This window comes from Leptonychotes weddellii, chromosome 15 (genome assembly GCF_054177405.1).
Source record: "Leptonychotes weddellii isolate Sample4059 chromosome 15, ASM5417740v2, whole genome shotgun sequence".
Lineage (NCBI taxonomy): Eukaryota > Metazoa > Chordata > Mammalia > Carnivora > Phocidae > Leptonychotes > Leptonychotes weddellii.
In genome coordinates, this window is record NC_138383.1 from 5250803 (window position 1) to 5263065 (window position 12263).

Consider the following 12263-nt stretch of genomic DNA (forward strand, 5'->3'; position numbering starts at 1 on the left):
GTACATTTGGAGACACCAGGCAGAAACCTAGAAGTCTCCCTAGGGCCTGATGTTCTCCTGTCCCTTTTGGCACTGGAACACAAGGTCTTTCTTTCTTTCTTTTTTTTTTTTTTAAGGTCTTTCTTTCTGTCTGGTTGGACAGAAAGCTGTACCTCGTGCTGCACACATGTCCCAAACCCTGGCACTGAGATGGGACACCCATCCTCCAAACTACTAGGCAGATCCCTCCTGGGCAGCACATACTCCATCTGACTCTGGACCCACCAGGAGACTAACTCAGGAGGTAAGAGGTGGAAAATGGGAGAGGAGGAAGCAGAATCCAGGGCCAGGAGCAGAAGAGTGAAGAGTGGTTAGGATTGTCAGATTAAACATGGGACACCCAGTTAAATCGGAATTTCAGATAAACCAAGTATTTCATGGGGCATACTGATAAAAATGTATCCATTATTTGAAATTCCAATCTAACTGGTATCCTATATTTTTATTTGTTAAATCTGCCAACTCTGAGTGGTGCCTGTCTGCTTGGTATCAGTGCCTCAGTAAAAAAACCAGGAGGCAGCCAGGGGAAGTCACCCTGACTTCAGGCATAGTCTGTCCTCTTGGAGGAGCATCTCAGCAAGCCTGCTTGCTTGGGGCAGCCATGTCCACGGTGCCACACGCAAATACCGGGGCTCCACAAGGGCTCTGGCTGGCAGGGATGCCACAGAGAAAGACAGACACCAGGCAACAAATTATCTCACTTTAAGTCGTAGGTCAGGGACTTGGTACTTTGCTTCCAGTCTCTCCCTTGTCCAATTTATACCACACAGCACTTGTTTATTCTTCCTAGAGCCCAAATTTAATTCTCACTTTCTTAGAAGTCTTTAGCTTCCCCCAGTAGCTCCAGATAAGCACCAACCATTTAGCCTGGCATTCCAGGCCCTAAACATCTGGCCCAATACTTTTTTCCAGCCTTAATTCCCTTGATTCCTCTCCATTCCAGTTGCTAAAACTGGAGTCCTTGGTGACTTGCAAATAGATCTTTAACTCTTCTTTATGTCCGCTTCCTTACCTGTAGAAATCTTTCAAGGCTGAATTCAATGGTAATAAATCTGATGCCACCACCTCCATGTTGCCTTCCTTGACTTCCACCTATCCTCCCCTTTCTGCCCTTGTTCCTAGTTAAAAGTTATAATCTCTAAGTTTTGCCAGCATGTTCTCTAGACATTTTTATAGCCTTTATCCTGCAATGCATATTAATAATCTGTACATTTTTCTCTACTACTAGATTATAAAATCCTTGACAGCAAGTAAGAACTGAATACAGTTTGCTGAATGAATACAAGAAATGAAGTCACAGTAGGGCAGAGCCCACAAAGCAATACCGACAGCTTTATGATGCCGCCAGCAGGCAGAGCATTGAGAGGTGAAAGCCTAATCCCTATTCCCTTGTGGAAAGTACCACACAGCAGGAAACCTATAACTCAGCAGATAGGGCAGAGTGTCCTGCAGAAAAGCCCCTCATGAGAGAAGGGGCTGAGTGACCAAATTTACACAGGCAGAGAGCCCATTTTTAACCAACTGCAATCAGAGGAGATAAATTTCTAACTTTTTGCTAAAATCATGAATGGAACTGTACCATCTGCTACCTAGGAACCAGAATGTTTGTTCAGAATTTCCCATTCTCCCTCTCCCACTTGACCCTCTGCTAACAGGCAATACAGTACCCAGAAGGCAAGGACAAAACCACTTAGAAATCACTTTCTATTTTCATGGATTGAAATTCAACAAATTTTCAGTGGACATGCACAACTGTCACTGTTAAGCTCCAATCCATCTCTTTCATCTTAAGGCTTTGAAAGTTCAAGATCTAAGAAACTAAATAGGTTGAAATTCACTCTTTAATTCAACAGGAGGGAAAACACACCAGCTACTCACTCCCCCCCGCCCCAAACTCTGGGGAAGGCACAAGGGCCACACAACTAAGTGCTTCATACTCCCATCTCCCAGGAATACCTGCACTCAAGAATAAAAGCCAGTAACATAGAATAGTTTCAAACTGCAAGGCCTTGGTGAGCTACTATGGCCAAAATCAGTCCAGAAACCACACAGGCCCTGGGCAAGTAAGAGCTCTGTCACAGAAAGCCATGCCTTCAACAGGAAGAAGGGATGGATACTCGATTGCTCAGAGCTTCATCTTTACTAAGCAGTGCCTTCATGTCTGCCCCACGGCTGAGCTTCAATCAAAGCTACCTTTCGCTCCTTTTCAGGACATCACATTAATTATCCTAGCAATGGTTTATTTGTAAATGTAAAAGATTATTATGAAAGCCACACGCCCACTTACAAAAATTTTGGAAAATGGAGAAAATCGCCCTTAATCCCATCACTAATGTTAGCGTTTTGGTAAATTTTCTCTTGGTATTTTTACACAGATATAATCATAATGTACCTATCATATTGCTAAACCGCTTTACACAACTATTAATACTTTTCCCTAAAAACTTTTAAAATCAAGTATATGCAACCACATTTAAAAAAAAAATCAAATGATACTTTCAACATTTATTGGATTATTTTTATTTTCCAAAACTCTAAGTAACAGCAAAAAGCAGGCTATTGGAAATCTAAAGTCAATCACTTGCCCCACTACCAGTGATAGCATTTAAGGGATTAACAATAAATTCAGTAAGTTACATCACCCTGAAGGAGGTGTTAAATCAAGTTCTAAACTGCTACCAGTTCAATTTCCAGCTAAACTTTAAATCCTATTCCAAGTTGTCTCACTTAATAGGTTTATCAGTTTGGGTGTTTCACTCTCTTCCAGGGAGAAGTGTGAAGAGAATTTAAACAAACTGAATGAACAGAAAAGTATCAGAGCGAACAGAAAAACTATGTAAGTTTAGAGGCAATGGGGAGAAAGGAGCTGGTATTCTAATCTGTATCTAGTCCCCCACGGCTTCTAGAATAGGGTCACATGACCTCACTCTGACTCTACCTGCCCTGCTGCCACTTCCCCAACAACAAACCAGACTCTCGAGCAGGGTTAGCAAACTTTTCCTGTAAAGGACCAGTTAGTATTTTAGACTTTGAGGGCCAAGAGGCCAAATTGAGAATAATATGTACTTACGGAACAAAACAAACTTCCACATTTTTTTAATTGATGAAATTCAAAATCTAGTGGGCGCCTGGGTGGCTCAGTTGGTTAAGCGACTGCCTTCGGCTCAGGTCATGATCCTGGAGTCCCAGGATCGAGTCCCGCATCGGGCTCCCTGCTCAGCAGGGAGTCTGCTTCTCCCTCTGACCCTCCCCCCTCTCATGTGCTCTCTCTCATTCTCTCTCTCTCAAATAAATAAATAAAATCTTTAAAAAAAAAAAATTCAAAATCTAGTAATTGGCTACAATTTTTGTAGAGGTTCTACTAATAAGATCAGATTTGGGGGGATGGGATAACATTTGTAAAGTTAAGGTCCCTTTCATCAAATTGATTACAAATGTTCATCTGTTAATGCAGATTCTATAATCAGATTTTACAGATTTCATCTTTGAAAATGTCTTTCACATCTTTGAAAATGATAGGTACTGCCAAATGCTCTTATCATTCCACAAGCATGATTTTAATTGAGCACATTCTTCTCTTAGAAGACATCTACAGAATTCTATTAGTCTTGATAGTTGCCTTTTAATCGCTTCCAATTGACAGTTTGGTGTAAACTCCTTAGTTGCACAGGTAAATGGATTTTGAAATAAGGAAATTTCTTTTGCATTCACATCAAGCAGCAAAATCACTGCTAGAACTGTAGTTTGTGTTTAGAAATCATATCCACAGTAACTTTGTGTAGGAATGGAGTCTTGCCTTTGTTTTAACTTTTTTAAAAAATTTTATTATGTTGATCACCAGACATCATTTGTTTTTGATTCAGTGTTCCATGATTCATTGTTTGTGTGTAACATCCAGTGCACCATTCAACACGTGCCCTCTTTAATATCCATCACCAGGCTAACCCACCCCCCCACCCCCCTCCCCTCTAGAACCCTCAGTTTGTTTCTCAGGGTCCATAGTCTCTCATGGTTCGTCTCCCCGTTTTAACTTTTGACAGGACACAGGAAGTGTAAAAAGTAGTTTGACACATGGGGCGCCTGGGTGGCTCAGATGGTTAAGCGCCTGCCTTCGGCTCAGGAAGCAGGGAGCCTGCTTCTCCCTCTCCCTCTACTGTTCCCCCTGCTTGTGCTCTCCCGCTCTATCAAATAAATAAAATCTTAAAAAAAAAAAGAAAGTAGTTTGACACGACTTATGATTCAAACATTCGTTGTCAAAATAACTTTACTACAATTTAAGGTTTGCAAAGAAGCTGTCTTGTAATTTTAGGCTGAAGTCTTTAAGAAACCTTATCAAGTCTGCAGGAAAAGCCAATTTCCAAAGCTATTCAGCATTCAAGAATAGTGGTTGAGAATGATTCTTCTCATTCAGAAAAATTTCAACATCAGCCCTGAACTCAGAAAATTACAAGAAAACTTTACCACTGCTAAGCCATCAAACTATTGTGTAGTAGGGCATGCCAGAATATTCAGCTTCTCTAACAAAAATTAATGGAATTGATTCTCATGGTGAAGTCCACATGAGGGAGTAAAGTTCGTTGCTGATTCTAACAGTTCAATGACATGATGGATTCAAAAATTTTTCTGCAAAGTACCTGCTGATGAATAATACAATGAATAACCACAGACTTTAAACACCTTACATTTTCATAAGCTTTGTAAATTTGTCCAGTTAAATCTTTTTCTGCTCCACACATTCTTACCATCATCAGCTGTTAACAGGTATTAGCAGATCATACGTCAGGTTGTACTGAGTTTTTCCTTAACTTTTTTGAAAATATTCTCAGCTGTCATTATTTTAAGTAGACTATTCATTGATGCCAATTCTTCAGTCACTTCAAATGAGGCACTGACTCCATGAAGAAACCAACTAAACAGTAACAGTGGCATCTGTTGACTCATCAAGAGCCCAAGGGAAACCTACATGAAATAATTTGCCTGGTATTTTGACTACTGCTATTCCTCCCAAGGACTTCCACACTTTGAGAAGCTGTTCTTGACGAAAGGCTAACACTTTTAAACAAGTCTGCTCAGGACACATTTCTTCAGCTGCTGCAATCACACACAATATAATTCATTCACTATCGTCAGTATCAGTAAATGGCTTTCCTTGCTCAGCTAATCAATGAGCCACTGGAGAAACTTAACTCCAGTCATAGCCTCATTTTCCTTATTGTGAAGAAATTCTGCTGTGATAAAACAGTCCCTTTAAGATTTCTAATTTTTCCAGGGCGCCTGGGTAGCTCAGTGAGTTAAGCGTCTGCCTTCGGCTCAGGTCACGATCCCAGGGTCCTGGGTTCGAGCCCCACACCGGGCTCCCTGCTCTGCGGGAAGCCTGCTTCTCCCTCTCCCACTCCCCCTGCTTGTGTTGCCTCTCTCACTGTGTCTCTGTCAAATAAACAAATAAATCTTAAAAAAAAAAAGATTTCTAATTTTTCCAACCATTTCCTTCCTGTGCGTTGGGCCTATCGTAACAACTCTTTAGTCTGGTAATGTTGATGGGTCTTCTCACAGCACAGCTCTTACTAAAGATAGCTTTGGGGGCACCTGGGTGGCTCAGTTGGTTAAGCGACTGCCTTCGGCTCAGGTCATGATCCTGGAGTCCCGGGATCGAGTCCCACATCGGGCTCCCTGCTCAGCGGGGGGTCTGCTTCTCCCTCTGACCCTCTTCCCTCTCGTGCTCTCTGTCTCTCATTCTCTCAAATAAATAAAATCTTAAAAAAAAAAAATTAAAGATAGCTTTGCTACCTAATTTGATAACAAAAGAATTCACACTCCATCGTGCCCTAAAACATGATATTCCAAGTCCATTTTTCTCTTCCTCACCTGTCCTGACATGATTGGCGGGCACTGGTAATAAGGAATAAATAAAACATTGTGGTGTGCCGATACACATGGACTGGAAACACTGTCAAGTTGTAATGGTGTCCTCGCCATGTGTACGCTGAACAGCAATACCAAGCAAGGGGAGTGCCATGTACCGTCTCTGTCACGATATGGAATCTTGCAGTTATAGTGCAAAAACAGCTAGACAATATGTAAACCAATGGGGGAGGGTTCCATCAAAGCTTTATTTACAGATTCTGAAATGTGAATTTCATACAATTTTCATGTGTCATGAAATATTATCGATTCTTTTTCAACCGTTAAAAATGTAAAAGCCATTCTTAGCTCACAGGCCATACGAGGGCAGGTGGCAGGCTGCATCTGGCATTACAAGCTGTAGTTTGCCGACCTCTGCTCTGAAGAGTTGGTATTCCCCAACACACCACAACCCTCCCCCTTCACATCTCTACACTTTCGACGATACTGCTCCCGGTGTCTGGATCACCCTTTTGGCTTCTTCTCCACATGAGGGTTCCCCGGCACAGCCCACTGGAGTTAATCACCCTCCTTCCACGTTTCCACTACCAAGGTATGAATACAGCCCAGAGAGCCCCTACCACAGTCGATTTCAACTCCTTTGTATGTAGCCATGTCTATCATTTCTCTACCTCTGCAAGAGCTGGCTCACAGCAGGTATTCAAGATAGGTTTGTACAAGAAAAAGCAAAGGCACAGAGCTTCACAAGTGGTACAAGCCTGGTCCATAGCAGCTATATACTAACCCAGCAAAACAGAAGCAATTCCAATCTCTGATTTAGGTGCTTCTCCTGGCAATTAATAAACCAGTAACTTCTCTAGCTACCTTCCCCACAATGTCTGCCCAGCTTTGCTCCTCACCCCGAACACTAATTTTGAGATCAGACTCACATGCAGACTAGAAAAGCAACCAGACTTGTTCTGTTAATTCCTGGGAATGTGTGGAGATCACTAGAAATGTATTAAATTCCTTTTTCTGTTTCCTCCAAAAACTAAGGGGTATTATGATGACTATTTGGCAAAAACTGGGTACAATCCAAAGATTTATCAAGAAAAATTACGGAATTATGTCCCCAGACTATAATTGGGGGGGGGAAAAAAAAACCTAGAAAGGAAAATACATTCACTATTATTGATTTTAGAGGTTATCTTGACTTTTCTTTACTGAATTGTGATTAATAACTTTTAGAATTAAAAAAACCTTTTTGTTGGGAAAGAAATCCACAATATTAATGACAGCTTGACAGGGAATCTATCCTGATCCAAAATTAAATGAAAGATGTTGCGGGCGCCTGGGTGGCTCAGACGGTTAAGCGTCTGCCTTCGGCTCAGGTCATGATCCCAGGGTCCTGGGATCGAGTCCCGCATCGGGCTCCCTGCTCCTTGAGAACCTGCTTCTCCCTCTGCTTCTCTCTCTCTCTGTCTCTCATGAATAAATAAATAAAATCTTTAAAAAAAAAAAAAAGAAAGATGTTGCCAAAAGAGCTCCTTTAAGTTAAAAGTGAACTGGGGGGTGCCTGGGTGGCTCAGTCGTTGGGCGTCTGCCTTCGGCTCAGGTCATGATCCCGGGGTCCTGGGATCGAGCCCCGCATTGGGCTCCCTGCTCCGCGGGAAGCCTGCTTCTCCCTCTCCCACTCCCCCTGCTTGTGTTCCCTCTCTCGCTGTGTCTCTCTGTCAAATAAATAAAATTAAAAAAAAAAAAACTTAAAAAAAAAGTGAACTGTGGTAAATATTTTCGTAAAGTAAGTAACTATTAGAATGTCATCTGGTTTGTGATTTGTAGAACCTGATTTGGACACATATGCAGAGTGATTAGATTTGAGTAAAAAGGCAAATAAGCAACACAGTGACGGCCTCTGGAGAAGCAACAGGAGATGGTGCTGCAACACCAGACTTGTTGAAGACGCGACGAATCCCAGTACACACAATGAACAGCAAAATGTGAGCCCAGCAAAAAGCGGACAACAGGCAAGAGACTGAGCCAACTGAAGAAACCCCAGATACCCCCTTTCCCCCCAACCTGGAGGTCATGACACTGAAGGGCCATGAGGAAGCACCTGCTCCTGGGGAGCCTGCTGCTCTCCTGGCCAGTCATAGCACTTTTCACAAGGCTCACATGGGAAATGTGATGTGCCCGCATCTCTAATAAGCCACAAATACTCATCTTTATTACAGCTAGTCTCATAAAAACTAAATTTCATCTTTTTCAAGCAATGTACAAGTTTTACCATGGAAACAGAATCTTAAAATGCAAAAAAATGGTCTTGTTCTTCAGTATTTTTTTTTAAGTAAGCTCTATACCCAATGTGGGGCTTGAACTCAGGATCCCGAGATCAAGAGTCACATGCTCTACCAACTAAGCCAGCCAGGCACCCCTGTTGTTCAATATTCTTTATTGAAATCTCACCAGAAATTGATAGGATTCTGCAACTAACAAAGAGGGGGAAAAAAAAAAAAACCTCTGGAGTCACTGTCAAATATCACACTGTAGTATGCAAAGACTCAAATGATACTTATCTGTAATCTGCTTTCCATATTCATATTAACCTACCCATACATAACTCCCCAAAAAAATTTAGTCACAGAAATCATAGATCATGGCTTATCAAAATTCTTCATTTTTAAGTTTGAGAATAAAAGATTTTTTAAGTCCAAGGAAGATATTATAAGAGCTGATAAACAGTAGATTAAGAATCCTAAATTATTTATCCAAATACATACACATACACAATCATATATATAAATGTATTTCTTACAATTTGTTGCAAATCTTTCCCAATCTTTGAAGAGCTTAAGATAAATTATTATTAGTTCTAGACTGTTTATAAAGATATACATATACATTCTGTTTTGACACCAAACAAAGCCCAGAAACCATACAACTATGTAACAATAACCACATCAGTGGGAGTTGCCAGAAAATGGCTTTTTAAGATTTCATTTATTTGAGAAAGAAAGAAAAAGAGGGAGAGGGAGAGAGAGAATCTCAAGCAGACTCCATGCTGAGCATAGAGCCTGATGCAAGGGCTTGATCTCACGACCCTGAGATCATGACCTTAGTCGAAACCAAGAGTCAGAAGCTCAACCAACTGAGCCACTCAAGCGCCCCCTCTCTTTCATAAATTTTATTCATAGCAAATGGCTTTTAAAAAACAAGACTAAATAAAGCTAAAATTTGATTGGCAAATATTTGGACAATTCCAAAAAAGCACTATACGGCTATAGAGATTTGGTTTCCAAATCTCAAGTGATCCTGGTTTAAAACATTCTCTCTGGCAGAAAAGCAAGCTCAGATAGTGTTATTCAGGCAGATAAAGTAAGCGTCTAATGAATCTCTGAGTGTGTCTGAACATTTAAGGTAGGCTTTGATTCTATAACTGACTTTTAGCCAGAGTACATATAGTAGGACCTTAGAGCCAGTGTGAACCTCCTGGATATAATACAACTATCCTAACCCACAGAAACATACACAGGAACCCACAGTGTAAGTGCTACAGGTACTTATGAAAGCAAACGCTTTCAGGTGGGGGAACCACTCATGGGTAAATGACTGCAGCCCACTCTTCACTGGAAAAGGTCTGACACCTGTGAGCCCTCCTGGGCCAGAGAACTAACAAGAGCCATGAACAATATGATGTTGGCAGCTAATCCTACATGTCCCTGCTTCCTTCTTTCTAGGACTGCGCCCTTGACCCAAAGTTTTTGGAACTGGTAAAACTGAGGAGAGAAAATTCAGGGAAGGTTCACTCACATCACTGATTGTGGAGAATGTATGTGAGGAGTACTGAAAACCCTGCTTCATTCCTCCCTAAGTAACACCTTGACTCGATTCAGTTTTCCTGGCTTGAAAAAAACCCCAATTTGATGAATGTTCGAATATATACGTTTGAACTGATGTGTTATTTTGTACCCTGTTTTCTGTAAAACAAAGTCTTTGGCCCTGTAAGAGCAGATCTGTTGTTTAGAACACAAATCCATCATGTAAGATACAGGTAGCGTGATAGAGGCTACTGGAAGAATGGCAACTGAAGTAAAATTTGGGTATGGAGGAGAGGAATATGCTCTCTGCAGACAACACTGACCCACATGTGCCCTAGGAACTGCCGATTCCACTTTAGGGTAGATGTAGCTAAAGAAGCATTTGGTTAAGGCTGTTGAAGGAGGTAGCAATGAAACTGAAAGCAGTTAACTTGGGCACTGTTCAAATATTGGTAAGATGATACTTACACTGTGCTAAATGCCATGTGCTATTTTAAGCACTTTACATATATTAACTCACTTAGACCTCGTAACAACTCCACGGAATAGGTACCATTGGTATCCTCAGGAAACTGACATAGAAAGAGGAAAGTCACTTGCCTAAGGTCCCACAGCTAGTAAGTGGCAGAGCTGGGCTCCAAACCCAATCCGTCTGGCCCTAGAGCCAGTACTCGTACACATTGCGCTGACTGCTAACTATGTTTTTCTTAATTGAGCTAAAAAGAAAAACAAGAGTAATTGCAGATAAACATAAATGACTCTCTAGAAGCTGTTCAAAATATGTCAGGGAGTTTTTTTAACAGGCCATAATCACAATAACCACAAAGTAAGTTACTAAAAATAAAAAACAAAAATGTTACCTTTAACATGCTCTACTAAAAATTTAATATTCATTTTATGTATTCATTATAAAGTACTCTTAGTTCAATTATAAAATTTAAGTTTTGGGTTTTTTCTTTTAAATAGAAAATACAAGTACGGGCTTCTAATTTATGTTATATTTGGAAAGACTGATTTACACAAATCCTAATGTGATGGGCTACCAAATACTTGGCACCTCTAAGCAGTGAAAGTTTCATCAAAAAGACACAGTAATGTTCTCACCAATATTAATAGAAACTTACATATAAAAACTACTATTTGAAACTTTTAAGTCATAAAACACCAAGCCAAAAGTTTTTCTCAACCTCTTCTTTCCTAAGCATAACTACGTCTCCTCAATGGGGGTAGTTTCGTGACAATGCCCAAATTTCACAGGAAGGTGGGCACGTGGGCCTTTCCCCTCCTCATCAGAAGTTAATTTGTTAGGACTTATGGTGGCCACATGATGTTTCAAATACTAGTAGGAAACAAATGAGTCGACTTAGGAACACAAAAAGTAAACTGTGATATAAAGAATAAGGAAAGGGATGCAACATTTCAATAAGCTCAGATATGACATGATGATACTATCACAGGCCTGAGTATCTTCTTTATCTCCTAAATAAGTTGAGCCCCCAACAGGAAAAAGGTCACCTCACAGAGAACGCTATGAGATTTTTAAGTCGCTAGACTCCTTTCCATCTTCTCTTCCTCATCAGCTCTTGATACTGCTGTCAAATTCTACAAACTGGCAAAGAAAAAAGGGGTGAAAGTTGAGGGATTGTATAGAGAAATAATAAAAAAATTTGTGACTATTAGAACTAAAATATTATAGCGATTGTTATAATTTAAAATGCCTACAATATGTGGCCTGTCCTTAAAGAAATGTCAAGTGAACATTAAAACCATAAAATACCTGAGAATGGAATTCATTACATTTCGGCAAGAACAGCAACTTTCTATCTCCCACCCACCCTAGGAAGCTCAATTCATCTTTACAAAGGCACTGGGGAAATGTGCTTGTTCCTTATAATGGCTGTCAATTCAGAGACAATTTGAAGTACAACTACCAACGACTAGGAGTCTCAAACTTGCTGAGTATTCACTTCTTATCTCAAAAGCATCTCCACAGACCTAGAACATGAGGGCATTCACCTAGAATGGATACACAGGGACTAAGCCATTGAGAAGGCTGGAAAAGGGGCACCAAGGAGCTTTTCACAAACTATAGGCTTTTCCATACCAAATGATGCTGCCAAGCCCTGATAGGCCATATGAGCCTGACAGACTCTTAATGCACTGATTTTTTTTAAAATCCTTTTTAAAAAAGTAATTGAGATGTAATTTATACAACACAAAAATTTCACCATTTTAAAGTGTACGTCTCAGTGGTTCTTAGTATATTCACCATGTTGGAGAATTACTGCCACTATCTAATTCCAGAACATTTCCATCACCCCAAAAATAAACCCCATACCTATTATCATATGCACTGATTTTACCCATACTTTCTCCGCAGATATCTCTGTGGCCCATGCAGTATTTTAAGATGGCTGGCTGGTGTGAATCTACACAGTATCTATATGGTAAGAAAACAAGAAAGCTACATTGTCCAGAAGGATACTGAACCCAAATTCTTGGCATTTTTAGCAATTACACTAATGTAATTTTTATATATTGGCTAAGAATGGCAGAGAAACTTAC

General features: G+C 40.5%; 1 protein-coding gene across 12 annotated transcripts in view; it reads right to left on the minus strand.

Moving 5' to 3' along the window:
- The window catches only part of UNK (unk zinc finger), a 32948-nt gene that overhangs the window by 15754 nt on the left and 4931 nt on the right, over positions 1-12263 (minus strand). For 3 of the 12 annotated variants that reach the window (XM_081804482.1, XM_081804474.1, XM_081804473.1), the window contains exon 1: positions 12037-12256. The exons of 4 other annotated variants lie outside the window; for them this stretch is intronic. In XM_081804482.1, coding sequence (XP_081660608.1) covers positions 12037-12203 — 167 coding nt within the window. In that variant the 5' untranslated portion in view covers positions 12204-12256. Of the gene's footprint in view, positions 1-12036; positions 12257-12263 lie in introns of those variants that run through there. 5 more of the 12 variants (XM_081804475.1, XM_081804476.1, XM_081804479.1 and 2 more) reach the window with 3 other exon arrangements.